This window comes from Amblyomma americanum, chromosome 1 (assembly GCF_052857255.1).
Source record: "Amblyomma americanum isolate KBUSLIRL-KWMA chromosome 1, ASM5285725v1, whole genome shotgun sequence".
Classification (NCBI taxonomy): domain Eukaryota; kingdom Metazoa; phylum Arthropoda; class Arachnida; order Ixodida; family Ixodidae; genus Amblyomma; species Amblyomma americanum.
The window spans coordinates 182,344,786-182,371,874 of record NC_135497.1 but is presented as its reverse complement, the minus strand read 5'-3'; the positions used below and the strand labels follow the sequence as shown (position 1 = coordinate 182,371,874).

At 47.8% G+C, this 27,089-nt stretch overlaps 2 protein-coding genes across 2 annotated transcripts in view; one reads left to right on the top strand and one right to left on the bottom strand.

The window, feature by feature from the left end:
* The window catches only part of LOC144114308 (large neutral amino acids transporter small subunit 2-like), an 84,595-nt gene that overhangs the window by 50,901 nt on the left and 6,605 nt on the right, over nucleotides 1-27,089 (bottom strand). The window lies entirely within an intron of this gene.
* Nucleotides 9,891-26,699, top strand: LOC144116397 (uncharacterized). Its single transcript, XM_077651160.1, has 5 exons — nucleotides 9,891-9,935; nucleotides 23,073-23,247; nucleotides 25,532-25,608; nucleotides 26,360-26,602; nucleotides 26,694-26,699. The coding sequence occupies exons 1-5, from the start codon at nucleotides 9,891-9,893 to the stop codon at nucleotides 26,697-26,699; spliced, it is 546 nt and encodes a 181-aa protein (XP_077507286.1).

The following is a 27,089-nucleotide window of genomic DNA, read 5'->3' as shown; positions in this document are numbered from 1 at the left end:
AGGACAAGCGGACTCCCCGGAATGTACCACATGTGGCGTGCTAGAGACTATAGAACATGTTTTAGTGGCGTGTCCAGCGTATGCACGTGAAAGACTCATACTCGCATCAGCTCTGAAGCCTATGGACACATCGCTCCTCTCTGAGGATTTGATCCTCGGCGCTTGGCCAGATAGTTTTAGAACTGTAAAGGCAACGCGAGCGCTCTCACGCTTTTTGAGCGACACGGACCTTGTCTCGCGTTTGTGATGTCAGAAAGAATGCTTTTTTTTTTAAAGTAGGTTTTCATCTGCCTCCTCCCATCATCATCGTCCCCCATCGTGACCTTTTTTTATCTCCTCTTCCCGTCCCCCAGAGCAGAGTAGCAGGCCCGATATTTATTTTTCAGGCCAACCTCTCTGCCTTTTCCTATCAATAAACCCTCTCTCTGTGTGTGTGTGTCAAACACGACTGCATGTAACAAGCACCCCGGCGCCTATGGAAGTAGCACACCTGGGCGGCACATCGCCAGGTGTATAGCAACTCTTACACGTAGCGTCAAAACCTGCGTGGAACGTGTGCGTTTCCTGGCCGGCTTCCAGCCCTTAGGAAGCGTGTACGTGTCCTCAAGGTAACTGCGATTCCGGACAAAGCAGCTGTCAGACTAATCACACAATTCGTTTTCGCGCCGAAGTAAATACATCTTTTACTTCATTTCAAGTCACCCCCCCCCCCCGCTCCATTTATTTCTTCATTAGGTTACTCGCTATTTCTTGCGCGCTGACCTGGTTTTGTCATTTTATTTCTAGTTTACTGCCATTCTCTTTCTTTTCTGCAGGAGAACAGTAACATGATTTCTATGAATCGCTCGAAACAGCAACTTCCACTGCGGGACTGCAGAAAAACGAGGAAATTTGTTATTTTTAATACTTATTTCTTTGCGATTTCCAGCTTCGTAGAGCGTTTCTTCGTTCCTTCACATAGTTTACCCCACCGGACGCTCTCTGTGCCGCTTGCAAAAGCAGCCAAACTGCTGACGCAGATATCACTTCGTGTTAAATTAACAAAAGGTTTCAAAATAAATTTTGAGCTAAGCTCTCAACGCGCTTATAACCATTTACGAAGTAGATATTGGTGTGGGTGTCGGTACAGGTTTGAAGTAGTCAGATGAAAATGAAAGCAAGAAGCCTACCATTTTTATTAGCTTTCTTTTAAACAACGGCTACAAAAATAAAGGGACGACAAAAATACATTTTTTTTTATATATATATAGTGAACATGCAAATGCTGCTGTGTTAGAGCGAGCTCTGAAAACTCCGAATGTGTGTGCAGATGAAATGCGCCTAGCTTTTTAGGGGGGGAAATTATGGAGGGATTCATCTGTCTACATTCGCAGTTTTCGTCTTCAGTCATGTCCGCGGTTTTCTGTCCGAACACATGAAAAATTGCATGGTCAGGTTAGTATCAGAGAAAAAGCACTCATGTTTTTATGTACATGGCCACGAAGAAGACGGTGAGTAGAAGAAGATGATGTAGTAGACGAAGGGGAAGATAGCGGGGAAGAATGCACGCGGAGGTAGGGGAATGCGCCGTTGCCGTATCAACCTGAATACAGTGACCCCGAAGCAAGTAAGCGCCGCACAGCCCCCAATTCCTTCTTGCAAGATCCTAGGCATGCGCTGGCACGAACATGGGCGCACGTTTTGGGAAAATAAACACAGATTATTCCTCTGTGCAGCCATAACTAAACATACGACCTGCAAAATCCTCGACGCACGTCTTTTCTCTCGTTTTCATAGGGATAAACAAGTGAGCTAATGATCAGTAAAAGTTCTGCATCAGTCTATTTGTGCCAGTAGCAGAATAGTGAGCAGGCCACAGAAAAATATTTTTCTGATGCGATATTGAGAACAAAACAAATATTTTGCTGAAAGTAAGTAAAGCCACCACGCACGTGCTAGTAGCTTTTTGTGCAACCAAATTTTGCCCCAGGAGTACTGCCGTCATAATATAATCTGTTTGTGGATGCATCCATGCATACACATTATCCGAATTAGAGTAATTCGTTCTCCACTAACAGCGTGGGCACGAAGCACATCGTCTATATCTGATGCTTCTGCGTCGGAACTTGCAAATCAAACCAAATCTTCACTCCTAAGCTCTAAAGAGAAACAGATGAGAAAAAATCTGCTCAAAGCAGTTTCACGAGTCCATCGACCCCAACAGAAAGGCAGCAGCTGGCAAATTAGAACGCGTAGCAACTGTGTGAAACGATCAGGAACAAAAAATAGAGCACCGAAGCATTTGGTCGCGTATACACACGTATGTACGTGTACACCTAGCCAAACAGACATTGAATATTACATAAGCTGCAGTGCAGTTTTCCCACAAGATCACTAAATATATTCCCGAAAAAGAGACAACACAGTGCATATAAATGTAAAATAAAGCATGTATTAATTATTTAAAACAGCACCACAATATATATGAAGTATATCCCGATAAGAAATACAACAATCACGCACATCCAAACTTCTAATATTTCCAACAAAGGAGTAATTTACGTAGTTGTTTTTACAAAATTTTAGAACCCTTCACATCTTCAACGCAGGTGATTCAACACACATGGTTTATGGTAGTCGGCTGCTGACCCGAAGGACGCGGGTTTGATCCTGGCCGCGGCTGTCGCATTTAGATTGAGGCGAAATGTTAGATGCCCGTGTACTGTGCGATGTCAGTGCACGTAAAAGAACCCCAGGTGGTCGAAATTGTCTGCAGCCCTCCACTACGGCGTCCCTCATAGCCTGGGTCGCTTTGAGACCCAGGCTATGAAGGACGCCGTAAACCACCATAAACCAAACCGCATACATGGTAAGAAATTCGTTATGTACCATCGTTCTCATTGTCTGATATGGGCGCACATTATACCGAAGACCAGCTATTGGAGGCAGGCTACTAAACTACTTTCCTTAGACACCTCAAGCGAAAACACGGTTGCGAGGGACCATTTCTCGGGCCTCTGAATGAGCCGAACACGGCAATGGCTGGACCTGTTCCACTCAGAAATCATCACGCACACTCGAACTAGTTCCTCAACAAAGCCTTTGTACGAAGGTCCAACGAGTGACAGTACCCGCCAGCAGCGGGCCAATACACTCGTCGCCATTTCAAAGAAGTCCACTGCATTTTTGCCCCATTCACGAACACTATGTATCCAGTGAGTAATCGGCTACGAAGCCTGATACGCACGCCACTTCCCAGCTTTGCAGAAATGGTTCCTATTGTTGATGCGACGAGACCTACGCGTCTCTGAGTCTGCTGATCCACGAACCTCCCTGCATGCAATGCAAACGCGTTTATCTCCGTCCCTGCGCAAGAGCTGTCTTTGTTACAATGTTATAGAGCATGGAAGCCATTGAGGTCCCCAGCACTCCTGCAAGGATTGGAGCACGGCGTTGTATCATGCCAAAACGGGCCGTGTGCCAGAACGGGCGATCCCCGACCCCGTGTGTCTGTGAACGGTTGAACGGTCTCCCGCTCTCCATCAAGTCATTTCTTTCCTTCGCCGACCGCTAACGGCGGCCTCAGCCCTTTCGTTTCAATATGACAATAGCATCCAGCTTTCGAAGACCCGCTAGTTCCTGCAACTCTTCCTTCTGCGTTCGAATGCATACCTCAATGCACGCAAGCCCTTGTCCAAATCTCTGTCTGGCCAGAGACACGGGTTTCATCATCGCTCCTTGTATTCGGTGACAGTGACTGCGGATTTCAAAGGACATTGGTGCATAATTCCGTGCATCCCTCTTTTCCTGCGCTCATTCGGTGTAGCAGGCTTCTATTTTTCTCACGCGCAGTGTCGTTTGAGCCACGTGAATGGAAGGCCTCAAGAGGTGCATCATGCGCAGCAGCACCACTGAGAGCAATCATGTCGCCACTACAGGCTGAGCTACTGGGGCAACATATTATTATTATTATTATTATTATTATTACTACTACTACTACTACTACTACTACTACTACTACTACTACTACTACTACAACTACTACTACTCAAATCCGCTTACACTGTTTCCCACAACCTGGACAGCCGAACGTAGACTGAAGAGCTTGAAAAAAGTCTGAACGCCCTTTTTTTCTATCGGGCATTTCATTTTATCCCATGCACGTTAATTAGAAAATATTAGCTAGAAAGGTCATTTGAACACCTGGCGTAATTAATCAGCAATCATTCACAAACGTGTGTGTATGAGATATCGTCCTGTACAGGCAACTCGAATACAAAAGCGGTGCCCTATTCTGTAGCTAGTATAGCATTTTCACAAAATGTGTGTATTCAGTAAAATGAAACAGCCTGTAGAGGGAAAATACCCACAGTCGTTTAAACCTACCCTGTGCAAGAAACACGTCTGAAATATTAAAGAATAGTTGTGCATCCCTACAGAGGCTACTCATGGCATCGTGGCCCAGTATGGCTTCTGTGAGCCCTTCTGGCTCTAAGGAAGTGCCCTAAATGTTCTGAAAATTTCTCCAAATATGAGTACTGAAGCTTCATGTGCGCACTGAAAGACGTACTTAAGTTTCTAGCGCCGCCGTGAGCCGCAAAATAAAGGAGACTGATTTACAAAACTGTGACGCTCGAAAAAACCCAAGGGTGTTAAGTGACGCCAGCAGGTGGCGATCAGCAGGTTGCACGCCAGTTGCTTACAATCCTGAAGTAGAAGTCATCCACCGCGGCAAAAGAAAAAGCAAGAAACCGCACCCTCCGTTCTTCAGCGTTCCTTAATGAGAAGTCCAGACTGTAACGTTATTAACTCTTGGCTCGAGCGAATCCTTTCCTCGTTCCAGTGGCTAAGCCAGCACGTCTACCCTTTCCACCTCGAGCGACTATAGCTATAGGGCTTCACATCCGTCGCCCGCTCAACTTCTGTCACCTAGCAACCGCACGGCAACGAGGCTGGCGGGAGTAAGACGTATCCGTTGCTAGGACGGAGGAAGAGGTCAGGCGTCTGTCTGCCCTGCGGGGAATGCGCCCCGTGGGCCTGCCGCGCGTTGGCAAGCGCATTAGCGCCGCGACAAACGAATCCCACTGCTCTCCTGTGTGGATCGTTCGTCCTCATCCAGTGCCTCGAGTGTTGCGGCCCGCTACGAGAGAAACAAAACGGCAGTGAATCTCGTTCGCCGTCGGAATGTGCCCGGCTCAACGCCCAATCTGTCCCCGAAAAACGAATCGATGCTCCTTTTTTTTTCCGCGCGACCTCTTTCTGGTTCTCTTTCCCTCTGTCCCCAATGAAGAAAGAAAAAAATGGGGGAGAGAGGGAGGAAAGGGGAGAAAACATTCCCGATACGTAAATACGGCCGACTTTCGCATTTACTGCTTCTCTACACGTACTTGCCACGAACTTTTGATACTTTCGTTCATGAGTGGCAGAAGCTTCGAACGCACACACCAACAATTTAGCGCAAAGAGGGTTTACTAAAAGAACGTCTTGCTGGGCAAGTTGGTAACTGTACATCTTTGGTTACAGGCGCCTTGTGTTGTGTCTGTTTTCGCGCCTGTAACAAAAGGGTGTACTAATACGGCGCCAATAAAACGCGCTGTACAGCTCCGTTTTAAGGATATCGCTCGATAGGAAACAGAGGTTGTAGTGACTGCCATTAAAGGCAACAAATTTTTCAGATAGCCTTGCAATAAGCAAAACAACGCGCAATTTGGAGGCTAGCTGCCACGACCGCTCCGGTATTGATATTCAAATTCTCCTGTTATGAAAGCACGCCCGACAAACTGCAAGCAAAAAGTCCTTCCGCAAGAGACCACGTGCAGTCTTTCTGTCAACTCTTTCAATGCTGTTTGCCCTAAAGAAAGGGTAGACGTCAACGATATAATGAAATGCAAAGCGCTCAACCGTTAGAGCATAAATCAGATTTTTGCATCATTTCTTACCTCATCAAAGCCATTTAACTTGTCTTTTTAATGCGCAAAAAATTCTGGAGTATTGGTTCATTGTGTGGGACGCTTAGCACCTTGTTAACTTTTCTGAACGCATGTGAAACTTCTGAGCATGCGGTTATAGGCTGTGTCGTCGAAGTTTCGCACGGAAAATATTGCAAAGCGAGCCCATGCTTTGGACGTTCCTGCTCACACGCAATATCTCAGACATTTTTTTAAAAATTGGAGGAGACACATGAGCTCCGCCTTAAGGGTATGAAGTGATAGCATAATGGGTTAGTGCCCATATATGCGGAACTGGTCATTCTCTGCTTTACATTCATAAATCGCTGGGAGTCCTTGTATGCCCCTCCTGGCGCAGTGGTGCAGCGGTTAAGCGATGCGCCACTACCCTGCGATGGCAGGCGCTCCCAGTGGTGGGCCTTGTGCGGTCCAGATTGCTCTTACCGAGCGACCAATCAGTAACTCAACTGCCGCCTGCCACGGTTGGCGGTTTGCTCACTCTCCGGTGGGCAGGTTGTGATGGCGCCGCAAGGTCACGTGACCTAGGTGGCCCACCTGTCAGGGCCACGCTCGTGATTTTTCGGTCACGACGCCGACAACGCCGACACCGGATTTTCTGGGGAACAGGGTCTTCAACGATGCCGCGTTAAGGGAGGGCACGCGCTTTTAGCAAACAAAGCATACATGAGCGTACGCCACAGAAGGGGAAGAACGTCAGCGACCTTCGGAAACGTCTAGCTCAAGCGCATCTTTAGAGAAGGGTTATTATGGAGTGGAGACCGGTTCTACCGTTCACGGAGCGGTGCGCACTGAGATCCGCCTGACCGGAAAATGCATCTGTTGAATTGGAAACAGCGGGAGGCCACTCGCCCTCCGGCGGCTGAAATGAGGGCGACGGCCGACGACTCCAACAGTATCTGAACAGTCTACATCAATGCAGCCCTCCGAATCTGTAGGCTGCCTCAGACGCGGTTAACCTAGATAAAGGCGACAGCGTGGCTTGCTGATGAGCAGAGTTTGACTGCACGACAAAATACGCATGAGAAAAAATGAGCGCGACCACTTGCAGAGATGGGAACGAGGGCCGATGTCAGCAGCCTTGTCCTTACCGTTCCTGCATGCGTAAAACGCCACGAGCGCTGCCGCCAACTTAACTTCTCGCTTATCGCACTTGCGCGGAGAGCTCGACAGCCCTTGAAAATGGAGGCGCCAGGTCGCACTACCTATACCCACGTAAAACCAACAAACGCCCGAACGTACGGTTTCTTTGCTCTGTGATTTCTTAGAAGCGGCGGTTACTGGTCTACGGCTATGCGTCCCGCCAGCAACGATCGTAGTCGCATTTGAACGCATTTGAACGGCGAAGCGTCCGTTGGACGCAAGCGTGCTCGAAGTCAAGTCAGCAGGCGGTTAAAATATCTACATAAAAGAACAATATTTGTTCAACAGAAAAAAAAATAAAAGGTGGTTGGCTTTTTACATTTAACGCTAAATAGCATCGAAAGACTGTATACGCGATGCCCCAGAATTCATGCTCGTATTCCTTCCCGCCTTTTTTTTTTGCAAGCCAGCCTTATTACTGAGAGTATTGAACATAAACAAATTAATATTACCAGGCACAGCAACCAAATTCTTTCTTTATTCGACCGTTCTTCTTTTCTTTACTAGCGTCACCATTTCTCACCGTTGCAGACTTTATTTTCCGGATGAATCGAATCTGTGCAGGCGAAAAAGAGTTTACAGCCATGCCAGGTTTTCGACGACGAAAAGGATTCCAATCTTCCTCCGTTAACCCCGCACTGCCGGCTGCACTTATTGACTGCCTAGCGCTACGAAGACGTCCGATGATCCAAGCATCTCCGTCCACAAGGGAAAAACGGGAGAACGGTTGCCAGGGAGACCGGTGCCCGGCTCCGAAAGAGGGGCCTCGTGTTTCTGAAAACGCCTTCCCAGGCCCAAACGATAAGGGGCAGTGACGCCGCCGAAAGCGAGGTGATAAACGAGTGGTAATAAAGTCTCCACGAGACTCCCCAAGACGTTGCAAGGTCATACGGCCATATTTCCCAGTTTTATCGGCTCCATTCAAATTCGAAACGGTTAGTCTCTACGCCTGGAAGGGACAACTATCAATCAAGCGCGCGCCCACGAGCAATCGCTCGAAATGGCACACCGTACGCGGCGAGAGCGTTCTCTCTTGCCAAGAGTGATAGTAAGACTGGTAAATGAAGCTACTTACATTTAAGGCCTGGGCACTGTTGTGAATTGCTAGATAAGCGACGGAATGTTTTTTTTTCTTTGGCGTTGTACGAGTTAAATCATTCCGGCGTATTCATCACCTACGCGATTAAATAGCTCTTCTGCTTTCAGTTTTACTTTGTTTTCGACTTATGTTACGGTTCATGCGTGCTCTACGCAAAGCCAGAAATGCTGAACTGAACATTAGGAAAACTAAATCTTACTAAGGTTCAAGGGCCCCAGCGTATGTAATATTTACTTACTTTTTATTCGTTTACTTTTATCAAACACTGCCGGCTATCCTCCGCGGTGAAGGCAGGAGTGTCTACGAAGCAATAAACCAAAAAATTGCGATATTCACATAAAAAAGATATAAATGAAGGGACTTCGAAAAAGTAAAATGAAAATTAAAGTAACCAGGACAGCTAAATAGCACATGTTAGACTCTCTTGAGAAAACAACAGAAGCGAAGAACTGCCAGAAAAAATGCGACAGGAAAGTTGCTGCCTGCCGCTTACGCCGATTACTACAACAACCACTACTACTATGCCCATTCCAGGGAATGAGCGTTTAATAGCTTTTGCTGTAAAAACGCATATCCGCAAATAAATGACCGCTGAAAGGAAGGAGAAAAATTTGTTGAGCTCGGCCTACCAGCCTAGCGCAATGAATCAGCGAAAGCTGTTATAGCTTTAGTTTAGCCATATAGTCCTGCACTCTGCTGTGGAACCACCCTCAGGTTGCGCATTCCTCCGCCCTCGTCACAACCTCCTCCTCCTTCCACGGTAACCACCACCCTCTGACACCCGTGGCAGCCGTGTTCCGGTAGCGCATTCCTCCGCTCTCGCCGTAAGCTCCCAAGCCACTAGGCCACTTGTCGCCTGCCGCCCTTTATCTTCCCTCTCCACTTTGCCGCCTGCCACGATTGGGTTGGCAGGCGGCAGTTGAATTGGCACATGGTAAATTCAATTAAACTGACAGGTCACAACTGAATCGAATTTAAAAAACTTAAATTAACGCAAACTAAATTACATTTTGTTAATTACGTTAATTACGTTGAAATAAATTGGTTAATAAGTAATTGAAGTCTTACGACTGACGCTATAGATTCCATGGTAGAATGCAGGCCTATAATTGATAAACCAAAGCTATAACAGCTTTTGCTGTACATAAAAAAAAAAAGTAGAATCGAAGCGCCCCACACATCATACTGTACAGGCGACGTACACATTTTGACACTCCCTGTATCTGCCCGTGCGGGATGAGCCCTCGTGTAAGGCACGCACCCCCACTTGACGCAGAAATCAGGAGAAAAAAAAAGAAAACCATAACCGTCATGAGTGAGTTCCTCAATGCGCTAATGGAATACGCAGTCTCTCATTCTGTTGACGCAGAAATCAGGAGAAAAAAAAAAGAAAACCATAACCGTCATGAGTGAGTTCCTCAATGCGCTAATGGAATACGCAGTCTCTCATTTTGCCGTCCATCATCATCATCATCATTGTCGCTGCTTCTCGGCGGCATGCTACAGCCGTTCGACGCGTTCGTCGACAGCCCATTCAAAGCGAAGTTTCGACGCTTCTACGCCGAGTGGATGGCCGAGGGCAGCCATCAAATGACGCCGACTGGAGAGGGCGACTCTTCCACTGCACGTGGACGTTGAACGCGTGGGGTTCGTTATCGGCCGACATAGCCTCATAGAGCAAGGTGACCGGCATTTCTAACGCCATGGACCGCACGGCAGATGACCATCTCTGGGAGCGCGCGGGAGAGGTGAGGTCATCGGACAGCAACGAGAGCTAATGAGGGGTGGAATACTGCACAAAAGTGTACCTAACTTGTCACCAGCTGTTGCATTATTGTGCGCACAAGTCGCAGAGACGCTGCATCGTTTCTACACGTATTATATATGATGCACAAAGGCCTGACTCGTGTAAGGCCCGCACACGCGCGAAATTTGGGAGGAAAAAAATTAGGCAGTGGCTTAGCTCTGGTTAAGCCTGGATATACAAGCGAAAAGCTTGTAACGGCGAGTCTTGGGATTTTCCTCATCTGACTCTCTTGTTTCCTCTTCCTCACTCGCTTGGCTGCTGCTGGCTGAAGATGCGGCCAAGACACGCTTTTCGGCTTCTTTCCGACGTCGTTTAGCAAGGCGTATTTCCCGTTGTTCAGGCGTTTCGGCTGCACGTTTAGCTTTGGCTTTATAATTTTTTCGCTGTTGTGCAGCCAACTCCCAAGCGAGTACTTCTGGAGCGGACGAATTTAGTTTCTCTGATTTTGTGCGTAGTCTAGCAGCAGCCGCACTCTCCTTCCCTTCCATGTCGAGTGCGCACGCCTATTCCCTGACAAGCGCATTATATAGCCTCCTTGCGCATGCACATGACGCACATATATGCAGTAGCGCGTGGCTGCGCCGAAAGGTCAGGCGACGGAGTCGGCGTCGGCTGCGGCAGCGGCGAGGAGCGACCACCTGCGCGGCGCGTGACGTCACTCGTTTTCGCGCATGCGCATAACTCACCAGTTCGGCTCACGCGAAGCTCGGCTCTGACCCGCGTAGTGAAGCTTTTCGCTTCAAAAATTGCGGGTCATACACAAGTATATACGTACGGTACGTTTTACGAAGCTCGCACAAGCGAAGTGGCCAGGAATATGATCACACATTATCTGCCACTGCATTTTCTACAGAAATTGAGCACGAGCAACTGATGACGAGTTATCATCCTCTGCAGGCAGCGCAACGAGTTCCATTCAGCTATGTCGCGGTGAAAGACGGAGAAGCGATATGCAATCTTTATAGACTTACAGTCTAAGGCATCACGACTGTATTATCCTGTTTCAATTTAACCTATCTGGTTATACTGAAATACATGTAGATGTCCTGCTATGAAACGTTCTCCTACGTGCACACTCTGTCTGTGTCTCTCTGCGTCCTTGTCTGTTAGTAGGAAAGCACTACTTCACTAGCCATCCCGAAAAAGCCGGTGGATCTCTGAAGCCTCGACCTTCGATTCTTGATACTTCTCGGGTACCCGCAGAAATAAAATAAATATTGCCGCGACTGGGTTTGTGTGATGCTTGACCTTGAGAGTGACCTTGGGCAAACCATAAATAAATAAATATGGCCGCGACTGGAATTCGGACGCGTGGCGGCGCGAACAGATCAGCTTTCCCTGGCCACTGCACGAGAGCACTGGGCTATCGCCGCAACCGATCACGCCTCGTGTTAAACTGCAACACACTCTGGCGCTGTGCATTGCACATCGTCGTCTTCGTCAACTTCCATCTGTGCGCATAAAGCACGATTAGCCTACTACCCACCAAAATCCGCAGGAGGACGCGAAGCCTCTGAAATAGTCACGGAAGGAAAGGAAACGCGCTTAACTGGCTCCCTGGGTCACTAGAAACCTCAATAGCGCTTTGAGCTATGTGGCGGTATAGTGACAGAGAGATGTGCGCTGCATGCGTTGGCGTTAACAACGCTGTAGGAGAAACATGGCGCTGGAGTAATAGGCCGCCGGCGTTCATTCGGTTCATTGGAGTTGGAGTTGACAGCGTTGTAGACTCCGTTGCTTTTAAAGAAAGGAAAGGCGCATTACTGGCTCCCTGGGTCAATGAACACTTCAATCGCGATTTCAGGTACGTGGCGGTGGTGTTCACCTTCAAAAAACTGCTTTCGCTGAATATTGCGTGCTTAGCAATGCTAAACCGCGAGCCATTTTTGGGTGCTTTCACAATCTTATCTGACAACAAAGTTTTTGTTCTGTTGTCTACGTTGAACGAATTTGCAGGCGATGGATCTTTTTCTCGCGTTTAAAATGCACGAATGCTGTTTTTTCCCTGAGGTTACTAACGCCTGCCATACGCGTTATGAAGAAGCCTTAGCTCTTTTCCCTCACCATTTTAAAACGACATTAAATGCACACTGAAGGCGCTGCACTGATTAGATAGGTTACCCTTCCGAAGCACTACCAGCGTTTTTCTCCAATAGGTCAACGCGTTCCTGAGAAAACAGCAAATGAAGTACCCGACTTCCTGAAGTACCAGAAGCCACTGAGCTTTGGCGGCGTTCGCCTGCTGAGTCCAAGTCAGCGAGATCGGATTCTGGCCGCGGCGAACGAACTTCGGTGCAGGCGAAATTCAAGAACGCTCGTGTGCCGTGCCACATCGTCCAAATTAATGAACCCCAGTTGGTCGAAATTATTACGGAGACCTCCACTACGGACGGCCTCCTTTATAGCCCACGGGCGGCTTCGCTTTACGCCCCAACTAAATGCGGGCCGTGCTACTTCATCCTCATGACGTGTATACCTCCGGTGTGCACTCCACAAGAAAGGCGAGTTAAAAAAAAGGAGCAAAAATGAAAGTGCAATTCCGGCCGATAAGGTAGCCCTTTGTTAATTTATTTACCAACCGAGGGCGCCAATATTTTGCTCACTATGAAGCCCAGTTTACCACTATTGATGCTGCAAAGCTGTCTCCTCAAGATACTGCGGCCTTACGCGTTACATAAGACGCGGGTTCGATCCCGGCTGCGGCGGTCTAATTTCGATGAAGGCGAAATTCTAGAGGCCGGTGTACTGTGCGATGTCAGTACACGTTAAAGAACCCCAGATGTTCGAAATTTCCGGAGCCCTTCACTACAGCGTCTCTCATAGCCTGAGTTGCTTTGGGACGTTAAACCCCCATAAACCAAACCAAACCAAGCATAAGAAGCCCGGTTGGGGTGTTTTCCCGGCGTTGAGCCGCTGGCCCCCTCTGTGAGGCGGCAGTCTCTGGGGCAAAGTTGTGGGCCCCCAAAGTTTCGCACAAGTGCGGGACTAGTTGCGCTCGAATCTGCATGAGATCCAGCATAAAATAGCTAGACGCAACTTGCGCCAGCCATCGGTCGGGAGTCAAACTGTCAACCAACACAGGCAAGGCTGTCTATGTTAGCGGGTCACAGTGTGGGTGCCTATGGCATGGGTGCCTACTAGGGAGCGACTATGGTATCGCTTTGTCACACGAAATCAGCGATTAAATATCCCCCATTGGGAATAATTTTGTTTGAAAAGAGCTCGAATGACACTGGGGCTGATGCCTGGTTTCCGCTCATGAAGTTGCTGCACACGACGGCTTCACGCAGGCCGAATGGACGGCATGCGAAATGAGAGGCGCTTCGCGTTCTCTTATCTCGGCGCCACGCGTCGCGTTGCTCTTGTTATTTTGTGAGTGAGACTTTCTCCCTCTTGTCTCTGCTGCTGTGATGAGCTGAGGCAGTCACTTCGTAAAGCTGCTGGTAGCAGTAGCTTTTCGAGGGCTGCTTCATTCTTGCACCTTGTACAAAGAAAAATAAAGTTTGATTTAATTTCATCATCATTATCAACAACAACAACCAAACTACGCCCATTACAGGGCAAAAGCATCTCCCATATCTCTCCAATTAACCCTGTCCCGCGCCAGCGGCGCCCACCCTATGCCCGTAAACTTAAATCTCAACAGCCCACCTGACTTTCTGCCGCCCCCTGCTACGGTTCTCTTCTCTTGAAATCCAGTCCGTTACTGTTAAGGACCATCGGTTATCTTGCGTTCGCATTACATGAACTGCCCAAGCCCATTAAAGGTTATGTGCTCTTAAGTGAGCTCCATTCTGTTGCCACAGCTAAGAATGCCGTCACTTTTCCAAGTTAGTATAGGAAATAGTACCGCTTCCATGCTGTCATGGTGGCTCTCATACTGAGGCAACGTTGCCGAATCGCGTGCATTCGGTGTCACACCTGTTTGCACGCACGAGCAATGCGCAGGAAGCTACAAATATGGAAGTTAGACAGCGGGAAACGCTGTTCAGATAGCATACTCCTGTCCACTTGACTTCTAAGACTACATGGATTCACTTTCGCACTCGCGTCGCCTCTGTAACCCAGCAGATGCGGCTAGGTGTCACTTTGTTTGCAGCGCAGTACGCCGCTCTATCACTCTGTGCGCAAGTCTGACGCCGAGCACTGCCTAAGGCACGATGTGGCACGACGCCTAGCGGGCAGAAAACCTAGCCAACATTTGCCAGATCCCACAGCACAGCAACAGAGTAAATTGGATGTGGGAAAATGACTGCATGTTTCACCGCGGTACGATGTCCGTCTTTACTCTCGCTTTTCTGGAATACGCTGCATGGTCACAGTCACTTGGCCGCAGTCAGCACCATCTGGCGCCAGTCTCCCGAGCTCCGATAGCTCGTTCGTTTGCTTGCTTGTTTGTTTTTGTTTGTTTGTTTGTCTGTCTGTTTGTTTGTCTGTCGGTCTATTATGGACCAGTGATCGCCGAGGAATAGCAGTGGAGACACTGGGTTAAACTGAAGGAAGGTTGAGTATATACGGGATTGAATTGAAGGAGGCAGTGGTTGGGGGTCGAAGCATAAAGGCGCTTTTAAGGCATTCAGCAATACGTGCCAGAGGCAGTTGGAGACGTATGCTGCAGTTATCAAAGACATCGGAATGCAGTGGTCCACACTGATCGGTTTTAACTCTGGCAGTATCTCTCCATCGGTACGTAACTCAGAGCAAGGTTCACTGAATTATAGCGAGAAATCCCTTGCCGCAGGGCCCTTAAGACGTTATTTTTTTTTAATTTTGTAGTCTTGTTTTAGCGTGCAGATTTGAAATTGGAGTTATTGCTACACGCTGTATATTTATTTCGAGCGGGATCACCACGCTTGCAAGCCTCCGCGATAAATCGGCAGCGGACAGAGAGCGACACGCAGCACCTGCGTGCACGGGGCCGCCTGACATGCAACTGACACTCGCAATGCATCAGGAATGGCCGGGGCACGCCCGCAGACTGTCGGTCGCCGCGGCCAAGGCGAAATTGACCGCCCGGCTGGAGCGCGGCCTTGAACGCTGGTTCCGCCGATCAAGAGAGGGCGCCGAGGCAGCCCGCAGCCGCTATCGCAGGCCCCAGAAGCCAAGCATCATAGAATGTCATATGATTCTCAGAGCGCCCGTTTTATCTCCGCAGCGTGGCAGCTTATTAACGCTTTCTTTCTTGGCTTGTTGCTGGAAGGACTGATATGCTAACTGAGGTTTAAGGCTTGCTTTCGATTTGTTATTTTTTCAACTAATACCAAAGGCTGGCGCCTGTTTTAATCATAGCGAGTTCCGGACATGCCTTGCGCCGTCTAAAGGTTCTGCTGCCTCAAAGAGTAACAAGTACGCCTCATGCTGCTGCAAACCTAGCAAGTCTCGCAAACGTTTGAGAACCGAGAGACATCTTTTGAGACGGAGAACAGAGGCAGGTCGGAGCCTTCAAGAAGAGAGCCGGTTAGCCTACACATCTAAAGGCGAGGAACGTAACGGAAAGCTGGAGAAAAATGAACAAGGAACGAATGCGCATGCAACGAGTACTGCGTCTTCCTAGTCTGCGCAGGATAATATTGCCTGAGGAAGTGATGCCGCACAGTTCGTTGACAGCACTCGCTAAGTCGTGATGCGCGAAAAGGGAACTGATGCATGCGTGCCCTGTCGCGTTTCGTGAAGTATAAGATATGCCCCTGAAACTGCTTCCCGCGACAGCGGTTGCCAACGCCGCCATAAAGTCCCAAGCCTCAAAGGCGACATCCTGAGAAGAACGCAGGGACCCGAGTGCTCGAACAGCCAACCACCAGTGGACGCTCTCCGCCGACGCTTTCCCAAGTCCTAGAGCCTCTCTAGCATTAGGTTGTTGCTGTTTACAGCTACGGCTGTGTGACAGAATTTGCTGGCGTTTATGGTGTCCGTTGTTGTCTACAGTTCGCGTGTACGTCGCAACTAAAAACTCCTGCGCCCAGGTGCCGGCTGCTGGAAATCCGACTGATGTGAACCTGGGTCATATAAAGCGAAAAGAATGTGTTCTCGAGCACATGCAATCCGCGATCCCGTGAGCCAAGCATTTTTGCGCTCAATAGTTAGAAGGAGGAGGAGTGCGCACACACTCGCAGCTGACGCAGCCACTGCCTCACTCAAGGGTGGGTGGAGAATCTTAATCAGCGCTTGGTTTGCCTCCTGCAACAACAAAGGCAGTTAGATACTCCATTCGTTGAACGTGCCTTGCTTAGTCACATCATCCTTTCGCTCCTCTTCAGAATGCTGCAAATAACTCTATATACGGTCGCCTTTCAGCTGCTTTCGAATATAGTCGAAAAAGACCCCGAATCTTCCATCCATTTCTTCTTCATTTATATGTGAAGGGGGACATGAATGTCTGAATCTGCTTATTCACGCAAACACACACTGCGCCCACGCGCGACACACACGCGCGCGCGCACAAACACTGAGGGTGAAATGGGTAAAGCATTCAAACGTATTTGTGAACATGAAACTGGGTCAGAGTGCTTTCTTTCTTTCTTTGAACTATTGTTATAGCAGTACTAAGATTCGTCTACAAATCAGGATACCCCAGTGCTATTGGACTACGCAAGCGCGATGAGGTGGCTGCGCAATGCGGTTGAATAAATTCATAACGCCCCGCAAATGAGCAATATTAGCTTCGAGAAAAAGAAGACACCACGAAAGAAGCACTCTTGCAGGAGACCTCAAGACGAACAGAGCTTCGCTCATAAACGTCCTTCATCTCGAGAGGAAAAGGTGGTGCTTTCACCGATGCTTATCTCATGTCCACGTCGGAGACAGACAACTTAATTGACGGTTGGAGTTTCCGTGTCTAGGTATGACGAAGGGATGCGACGGTAGAAAGAGTAAACTATTAAACACGTCTCCTATACAGCAAGGTGTAGGACAACTGTGCTATTGTGCCGCATTGTCGGGAAATAGCTGAAACGAATATTCGGTGCTGCGGCAGTGGCATCTCGTGTGTGTGTGCTCGCGCGTACGTGCGTGTGTGCGTGCGTGCGTGCGTGCGTGTGTGTGTGTGTGTGTGTGTGTGTGTGTGTGTGTGTGTGTGTGTGTGTGTGTGTGTGTGTGTGTGTGTGTGTGTGTGTGTGTGTGTGTGTGTGTGTGTGTGTGTGTGTGTGTGTGTGTGTGTGTGTGTGTGTGTGTGTGTGTGTGTGTGTGCGTGCGTGTGTGTGTGCGTGCGTGCGTGCGTGCGTGCGTGCGTGCGTGCGTGCGTGCGTGCGCATGCTCTGCTCCTTCCTTTGTAATGACTCAAAAAAGCTTACGCCCTTCAACGTGCGCAGTGCAGCGCTTGATCGCTAAGCACGGCACTACAGATGTTAGCACACGGCCTCTCTGTTTTCTTTTTTTCGTCTCGCCGACGGCAATCATCTGCGGCCAAGCGTGACCTCCAAGGCGGGTCACCGTTCTCATAACACGTCATTTCAACGATTCATCTGTCTCAGGAAGCAGCGCAGGCCGCAGCGGGGCTATAGGCAAGGGCGCCCAAGCCTCTAGGAGCAGCATGCACCTTGCAAGGTGAAAGTGATGCCGACCGTTGTCGTATAATTTACCTACGCAAAGTGTTTTTCGCTCACACCGCATGTTGCAACCACGCACCGCTACCCATGGGACTAGTGCGGTATGCTGCCCCCCAAAGGCACAGTTTTGCCGTTGAAATCGCGAGCGTCTCTCCAAGCCTTTTTGTGCCCATGAGGCGCCTGCTTCACTCTTTCGTTGCAACGACGAGGCTCCGCCGGCGGAACGCCGCATTGAGACTGAAACGTCTGCACCCTGACTTCACCCGTAAGCGGTATCGGGCGCTGGACTTCGGACCACGCTCGGCCCATTGTTATCAAACTTCGAAAAGCGGTCACAGCCGTGATAACTGCTAAGAAAACTCCTGTCTGAGGGCCCGACCTGGCCGCAATAAAGGCGCGCACCCAGACACGCCGTAGGTGGGTTCGCTTGGGGACGGGTCGCAGCCATGTCTGCCGGATAATGCGGTCGCGCTTCTGTGATGGCCCTATAATCTCGGCGCGTGAGGATCAAATCGCGGCTTGTCCTGATAAGTGAGGCCACACGCGCTGGAAACACAGAGGCGCAACGCGGCCACCTGCGAAACCAACACATGTAGGCTCCGGAAGAAAATAGAGCGAACGGCGCAATAGCTGTCCTGGTTAGTATGCAAAAAGCACAATAAGGAGCAGAAAATTAGCCACATTCAGGCTCTTTCTGAGCAAGGTGAAATGTAAGGGCGAGCCGTAGCAAATGGCTACAAGTTCGGTGACTTCTTGAGAGACTAGGCAAGTAAAGGGGTCCCTACAAAGACCTCGCCTTCCGGACAGCGAGCTGCATTTCAGTTAGTGGCATAAGCTCTCAGTTTTACATCGCAGTAAATGAAAACCCCGGTGACGGGTGAGTTTCAAGCTTAAGCTCACCACCGTGCGTGCTAAACATTTCGTGGCTTGACCGCGACCAAAAAATACATTTAAGGTTAATTAAATAGGCCTACTCAAAATCGCTGGCCTTTTTACAGATTCGACAGAATGTGCTCAGCTTTATTTCAGAGCCACTGTGCGCAACTGCGAAAGTACTGTGTATCACGTATAAATTTAAGTGTGTGCGCCCGTTATAACTATATGAACCTGTGCACGTGTCTATGGTTTCAGCTCTGTTGTCAGACGCTTTCCCGAACACGTGTCCAGGTCCATTTAGTTCCAATTCTGAACCACCAGGAAGCGACTAGTGTGCACGTCTCTCGAATAAAATTAGATTTCTTTATGGCGAAAACATAACGAACGTTCGTTGGTGTAGCATACCTCCAGCTCAGAGGCGTGTAACTGCACCTGTGACGGAGGACTTTATTTTTTATTTGGCCTTCCTAAAACAAATCGTATTCGGTGCAGCGTTGACACCAGCCTTCATACTGTAATAGCGACTACAGCTGTCTGAAGGTAGCTAGCCTGGCAAACTGAGCAAAGAGATGTCCAATGTCCATCTACGCTCACTCCCTCATGGGTCGAGAGGTTACCGCACTTTAAACGCGTACCAACCCAGCCACGCTTGTCTCGAGCGGCATTTCCTTCTCATTCATTTAATAAAACTTGTCCCTGAAAAAGTTTAAATGGCATAAAATAATGCAAAAGTGCCAAAATCACAAAAGCTCAAAAAATAATCTTAAGTACGAGATGTTCATTGGCATACTGTCACGTCTACAAGAAATGCCGCAGTTCCCAACTGAACAATGCGACCATCGGCCTTCAGGATTGGGTTCGCTCACGGGTGGGCACAAGCAACATTTTTATGGCGCCACTATAGCCTTCGAACACGGAGGCGGTGTGCCTCGCGTGATTGATGAATGGGTATACTTACAGTCTACCACGCTGAGTTTCGTCCTTTGGCGTCGGGCCGATGTGTGCGGAACTGTTCTGGCGACAAGAAGTTGAACTAGGGATGGATCATTTTTGGCTCGACCTAAACCAATGCCAGACTAGAAGGTCAGTTTTTACCTGCAAAATTTCAATGGTAGTCTGAAAAATCAGTGGGGCTGCGCAGCACGAACTCAAAGGACGATCTCGCGTTGTCGGAGCGACATCGCTGAAGTGTTATCCAGAGGCCCTGGCTAGAGCATCATCCCGGGAAGCAGTAACGGCGTGTTATCGCGAAAAGAAGTTCCTTTCTTCTTTCATTCCCTCCTTTATCCTTCCCTTACGGCGCGGTTCAGGTGTCCAACGATATATGAGACAGATACTGCACCATTTCCTTCCCCCCCCCCCCCAAAAAAAAAACAACAAACGGATACGAACATGTATTCGGGAGGGCTCCGGAATAATTTCGACCACCTGGGGATCTTTAATGTCAGTGCACGTTAAAGATCCCCAGGTGGTCGAAATTATTCCGGAGCCCTCCACTACGGTACCTAATTTTTCCTTTCTTCTTTCACTCCTTCTCTTATCCCTTCCCTTACGGCGCGGTTCAGGTGTCCAACGATATATGAGACAGATACTGCGCCATTTCCTTTCCCCAAAAAAACCAATTATTATTATTATTCAAAGCGCGACCCTGTCGGCGGTCTTCCTAATAATTGGTTTTTTAGGAAAGGAAATGGCGCAGTATCTGTCTCATATATCGTTGGGCACCTGAACCGCGCCGTAAAGGAAGGGAGGAAGGTGGGAGCGAAAGAAGAAAGAGTGAAAGAAGTGCCGTAGAGGAGGGCTCCGGAATAATTTCGACCACCTCGCTATCTTTAACGTGCACTGACATCGCACAGCACACGGGCGCCTTTGCGTTCCGCCTCCATCGGAACGCGGCCGCCGCGGCTGGGTTCAAACCCGGGAACTCCGGCTCAGTAGCCGAGCGCGCTAACCACTGAGCCTCCGCGGCGGGTCGGTCTTGATAGTTCGTTTGTTTATTGTCGCTACGTTGGCTGCGTTTCTGGACAACACCTTTCCACTCCCCCGATTCCCAATGCAGCTCCTGATTCGACGAAATCGGAGAAAACAAATACGACATGAAACGACATGAGAGCTCCTCATTGTTCCGGGAGTTCGAATCGGGGAATGAAATTCCAGGCTCCACTTGTGATTTGCTCGCCCACGATAATCATTGACAGTCAATAAACACTGGCAGAGTTTTTATGCGATAACCTGTCACACTAACCTGACTTAATAATCGAACTTAGTGCTCCTTTGAGGGCAGGTCTACGACGAAATATCCAATATTTTTCAAGCCCTCCGTACGACCCAGATGATGCCCTGGTAAAAACAACAATCACACCGGCAGGATTTAATCTTAAACGAAATCTTACAGACTGCAGTTAAAATTATTGACTGCACTGGTACCTACACAGGTGGTAATACACTGTGTACGTCGCGTCCGCATTTTGTCTCCCGAGCCTGTATTTTTCGCACAGTGTTCCGAAGATTCAACGATGCACCAACTAGTATTGCTAGTCTGTAGGGACCTTTTTTTTTTCAAGAACACCTGGCAAGAAGTTTTCATAATTGATATTAATTTTATTTTATGCCGGCATTACAACAAGGGGGGGGGGCGAGATTACAGAGAGGTCAACAAAACAGAGGTTAACAAAAAGAATTGCGATGCATTAATGTGGCGAATGCCTCAAACTCACTAACCTCCTTTCTCTTCCACCTCTGCTCAATTCCTCCTCGCTCTTGAGGTTTGCTTTCAGTTGAGAACTCTGTCATCGCACCGCTTTTTCTTCGTTTCTGCGGTGCAACGTGGCCACTGTCTGCTTCCGATCAAAAGCCGCGGCTGCTTTGAGAACGTCTCCGTGCCGTGTTCATCGGCGCACTGCGTGTACCGGTGGGGCAGAGCGAGATGGATACTCTAACGTATTAGATTTCCGACACAACTCCCAGAGGGTTTTACACAGCGAAGACGGCCACCATCGCGTGATTTGCTTTGTGGAAGCGTGAAAGCTAAATGCTCGTATCATCTCTCAGGGGACGCCTAAACACAGAGGATGGCCCGTCTTTCACTTGTAAGTCTCCCTTATCTGCTTAACTGAGCGTACTTATCTTTAAGTAGTTCTAGATTCCAACTGTATTTCTAAATGTGAGGATTTTCTAACTTCACTGCTTTGAGAGCGCCCCCGGCCGTACTGCCCTGCTTGAGTGATGACGCACCTCTACGCCGACGGATGCCCAAAGCCTCCGAGACCAGATGGTCAAGTTTTTATTTCGAAAGAATAGCCTGCATTAAACTCCAAGCATGTTATTATAGAACAGCAATCGCTTAGCTGCTAACCAACGTATTCGGTGGCGGCATCTATGGGAGCCACTGAGCCCCCCACCCACTCACTGAATAAAAAAAAAAAATCCTGTGCCGAAGTTCGGAATCGAGCTGGGGCCTTTAGGGTTTGAGGCGGAGACGCTACCACTCTGCCACAACGGCTCAAGGTACAACCATCAACAAAGGCGCATCTAGTGAATGCACTCTTACGATCCGCGCTTTCGCTACGTATATCCTGGCCTAACAAAGCTAGGCCATCAGCAATTTTTCTGAACTGCCTTGTACCTTGTCTCCCGTCCCTAACAAACGATTTCCATTAAGTAGTTTGATGTTGACTGGCACAGCTAGGAACGTTTCGTCGGGTGTGTGTGCGAAGACACAAGTGCTGCCTTGTACGATCACCGACCATCGTGCCATCATAGTTTTTCATCGACCGTGGCGATCATCTGACAAGCGTTAACAGGCTCCTTCGAAGGTTAACTAGCACTTGAAGTGGCACTCGGAGTTCCTCTGCTGTTCGGCGCTTGTAAATCGAGGCGCGTCAAAAACAAAACCACGGGGCACGCAAAGCTCATAGACGCGAAGCGCCATAACAAATCGAAACTCTCCTGGCCGCCTGTGGCGCCACCAAGCATCGGTTTTCTTTGCTTCCAACATTCATGTTGTCATTTGTCTGCCTTCCTTGGGTGATAAAAGTCCACTATCGGTTTTAAAACAAAACTTACTTCAATATTGAACCGCGCAACCTGCTTTTGTCAGCCTCAGAGATTCGCGGCTCCATGTACGAACGAAAATTCCTCCAAGGTGGCGTCTCTTCTCCTATGACGTCATCACGCTTGTACTTGCGAGATTGGCCTGTGGCGGCGACACCTGTATTTTGGTTGTTGCTATTTTCTACCTTACAAGAGCTTTGTTTTCAGTAAGAGCGGCGAGATTGTAATCAGGAGCTGGTATTCTATCGATACAAGCGAAGTTCAATTTCTCCTCAGTGTCCCTTTATCTGCTGCAGTGCGCAGCCATGAGTAGCATGAGAACTCAATACGATCTGTGAGTCTAAAGCAGAGAATGGCTGAATATGTATGCTTTGCTTTACGATTGTATGGTAATGCTTTCGCACTCATGCACATAAGTGGTCTCTGCCGAATTCTTTCTTTGCTTGGGAGCTATGTAAGCAGCCTGCAAATTTCTTTTCGTGAGCTTCGTAACATGGCAAACTGGGTGTTAAACCTGTGCTTCCATGTTTTATTCTGTCCTAAAGCAACCGATGTGCTACAGTTCTTCAATACTGTTATTTTATGCTCGTATTCTCCATTTGTAGGCCCAGCTGGAGTTTGAGCTCATCACAAGCGTACCAATCTTGGAACGGCTTGAAGAGGCCCTTCATCGCACAAAAGAAAAAATTGTGCATGCAGCTCGAAAGAAGCGCCACCTGGAAGGCTTCCTAGAAGACTTTGATGCCCGCATCGATGGCACTTCGGAAGCTGCAGTATATGGTACACATATTATACTGTATATTGTCGGCATATATATAGCTTATCGTATCCACTTGTGTAGGGGCTCCACTCTTGTAGACTGACAGACTGAGGATATTACATGAAAGTGGAATAATCCCGCAGTTTTTTCGGCCACAGTGGAACCCAGTTCATGCATCACCCATTTCTGTGACGGCCACAGATAAATACCTTTCCCTATTTTGAGTGCATCGGTAAGGCCCAGGCATGTGTAGCAATGAGCAATGTAAGGTTTCCAGTCGCGCTTTTGTTCCTTGCAAAGTGCATTGGAAAGAATATGTCATTAAGAGTGATATAGTCTAGAGTACTATGAATGTTGCACTATGGTTTGAATTTCCGAGCTAGGAAATGCTACCAAAGTCATTTAAATGCTTACTGCTCATAGAAAACCTGTGCTGAAGTTTGTTGTGAGAGGAGTAAGCAGTTTCTGGCACACTCATAGTGCTTCCTACCTGCCCTTATTGCATTAACTTCCACACATTGTGAAGGCCACACTAGGCGAGCATCACTAATTTGGTCTGCAGGGACTGCCTTCTGTAGCTATGCTGAGCAGGAAAGGGAAAGACGGTCTTTGTTTAATGAAGGCTGGAGAACTGAGGAGCAGGTGTCATTCTGCAGCAGAATAAAGTCCCGAAGAGAACGGGGACTAGGGGGATCAGCTCGCATAATGAATCCCCCCGCCCTTTTTTTTATGGAGCCACGCAAACAATTCTTAGATATGGCTGAACCAGGCCCTAGCTCTCTCTCGCTCACCTCATCAACTGCGCACTTTAAGCGGGATTCACACGAGAGAGGATTCTACCCCTATCGAGCGGGGAGGTGTGTACACATCACCAGAACTTGACGTCCTTGGGCGCCAGCCCGGGGGTGCCTGGCCTCTGGGATATGGGTCATTTTGCTTGGCCAGCACAAAAGCTTCCTCGGTTGGAGGGGGTAAGCGGTCATTTTGTTGTAGTTTTGGGCCATAATATTTTTTTAAGAGAATTTTGTTTCTGGAGATATTCACTACAAGCACAGGAGCTCCTTTCTTGTGCTTCGGCACACTCTAATATAGTCAAGCAAGCTATTGACAGCTTGTCTCGAATCTGCTCTTTTGAGGTCACGTAATCACGCATTTAAGTTTTAACAAGCTAGTTGAAACGGTTGCTGTTAGCTGGGTTCCCCTGTGCGGTTATCACTTCATGCTGAGGCGGTTTTCTAAAAAAGAAATGGTGCATATTGTGGAAGCAATGCGAAGAAGAAAAAACGATGCAGCTAAACTCGAAATGATACCATATGCACATAAGGTTGCTCATGAAAAAGAAAATAGCTGACACACATGGTATACAAGTTGTGTTTGCTGCTGCTCAAAAGCTCACCCAAATTTTGTTGCACATTTTGTGCTATGGAAGAAAAAAAGGGCCGAAAAGTTTGTGCCATGTTGCAGCAGGGTTGTTTATGTAATTCTGTTGACCTGTGGGAAGGCCCATGTAGGCCAACGAGGCACCTACGTTTGTGGTCATTAACATGTACAGAAGCACATTTATTACAGCATTGTGGCCACGGATGCATGTGATAAAGATTTTGCACCAGAAATTTGTTGGAAGCTTATGCATAAAAAAAAGGAAATGCACTAGCGAAGTATCTGTACAGCTCTTAAAAGCCAAATTGTTGATCTTGAAATTGTATGCGTGAATGCATACTGTTTACAGCTGTTCATTCTGCATGTGTGTTGTTTTTTTTATATTTCCTCACCTGAAAAACAAATTGCATAAAGCAGATAAAGTGGGCAATGTATGATGCCTGTTTGTCTTGCGCTGGCGCTTTACTACTACTTGAAACTATGAACCATCTTGCCTGACAGCAAGCTCCGCTACTACTTTACATTCTGTCTGAACTATTGTTCTTGGTTTATGTCTAGTTAACCCCAAATTGGCAGCTATGACTTCAAGAATGTGTTTGATATACAGGGCTATTGCTTAATTTGTTATGCCTTCTAGTGTGAAATGTAGCAGCGCATTGCTTGGGTAGTTAGTGTGGCGCACCTTTTATTTTAGTTATCTCTAGTGCAGCCATTCTGGGATGACAACGCACTTTCCTTGATGCCTCTTGAAGGCACTAATATAGTCTGCATGCAGTAAAAAGTTGGCTGGAGCAGGACCTTCGGACTGAAGCATATTGTATAAGCAATAAAGATCAGAATTTATTTTTCATTTAATTTTGGTGCTCTTTTTATGTCTCCATGTTTCATGTCACTGTATTTAAAATTCATTCGCCACTCTTTCAGAGACAACAGTCACGGCAGCAGTATGCCTGTTGCCAAGCTTGGTGAAAGAAAGAGTGGAGACTTTCGTCCGCCCATTTGTAAGTTTCTAAAACCGCATGTGTGAGCAGCAATGTTTTTTGGGATGCTCGGGGCATGCAGTTCTTTTTTCTCCTTGAGAATGCATTTGACATTACTTTTGTTTCTTAAACAAGTTAAACAAATATACCGTGTCAGACTGAAGAAAACAAATACACAGTATTTGATATAATAACATAGCTTTGGGTACTAGCCTTCATATTCTTGTTACATGGGAATTTTCAGTGGTTTCTTAAACAAGTTAAACATATACTGCGTCATGCTGAAGAAAAATACACAGTATTTTATATAATAACATAGCTTTGCATACTAGCCTTCATACTAATGTTACATGGACATTTTCAGAGGCTATGTAGTCCAGAGGCTTAGGAATTCTCAGTTGCTATCGAACTCGAATCAGGTGTGCTGCTACAGTAAACTCTATCACCATTGAAGGATTCCATCTCACACTGAGGCATAGTGGCGTCACTATCGCAGCCAGTCATTGTTCAGGCATCCAAGCAATTGACTTATAAATGACCTGCAGAGCAGCTGACTTGGTTTAAATGCAACATTTTTGCGTAGGTGGCCTATTTAGCTAATTAGCTCTAGTAAGCCACCGTTTGATATGTATTAAGCATTGTGGAGGGACAAGCTTGCAAATGCTCCCTTTACATGCAAGGCTGGAGGTGTCTGAACTTGGGATTTCTCGAATGATTTGCAAAACACTTTTTTCTTAAACTTGTGTGTGCGTTTGTTCTTTTTTTTTTGCAGAATCCTGCAGCTGTGCACTATATCCCAACTGTAGTGCAAAGAGGAGGCATTCTAACAACGTCAGATTTTCCTGTTTGCCTTGAGAGGATTTGTGTCAAGGAGACAAGCCTGCTGGCGGCACTTGCAACACAGATGGCCTTGTACTGGGCATTTAATATCGTCTTTGATAAAAAAGCACAGCGGTCATTTGACTTGCTGTGCAGGCTGATCAACGTCGACAGTGGCCTACGGCCAACTCCACTTGTGCGTTTGGCACAAGCTGTTTTGGGGAAATAAAAATTCTCAAGCTGAAATTAAATTGTCCAGTTTCACATTCCTACACATGTTCGTGCAGTGGTGAGAAGCACAGCCAACCTCAGCTAGCATGCCTGGGTCTGGCAAGGATAACCATGTCATCCACAGGTGGATGAAAATTTGGTCTCAATGGATTAATGATTTGTCCCTGGAAAATCATTCAAATGGATCAACAGTTAATCCTGAGGCGGGAACATTTCCACTCTCAGGGACCATTTCTGAAGATAAACAGATAATCCTGAGGGAGTAACATTTGCTCCCCAGGGATCATTTCTGAGGATCAGCTGTTAGTCCTTAGAGGGTAACATTTGCTCCCTCAGGGATCATTATCAAGGATCAAGTGTTAGTCTCTTGAGGACCATCTGCAAGGTGCAACCATTAGTCTCCCAGCAGTTAGTCCTTCGGAGACTAACTGCATATCCCCTTGCAGTTGATC

Excerpts from the sequence above, each read along its gene's own strand:
- LOC144116397 (XM_077651160.1), top strand. The coding sequence starts at position 9,891 with ATGGACCGCACGGCAGATGACCATCTCTGGGAGCGCGCGGGAGAG. Across the intron at positions 9,936-23,072 it reads TCTGGGAGCGCGCGGGAGAG|GCCCAGCTGGAGTTTGAGCT; the intron begins GTGAGGTCATCG and ends CTCCATTTGTAG. Across the intron at positions 25,609-26,359 it reads AGACTTTCGTCCGCCCATTT|AATCCTGCAGCTGTGCACTA; the intron begins GTAAGTTTCTAA and ends TTTTTTTTGCAG.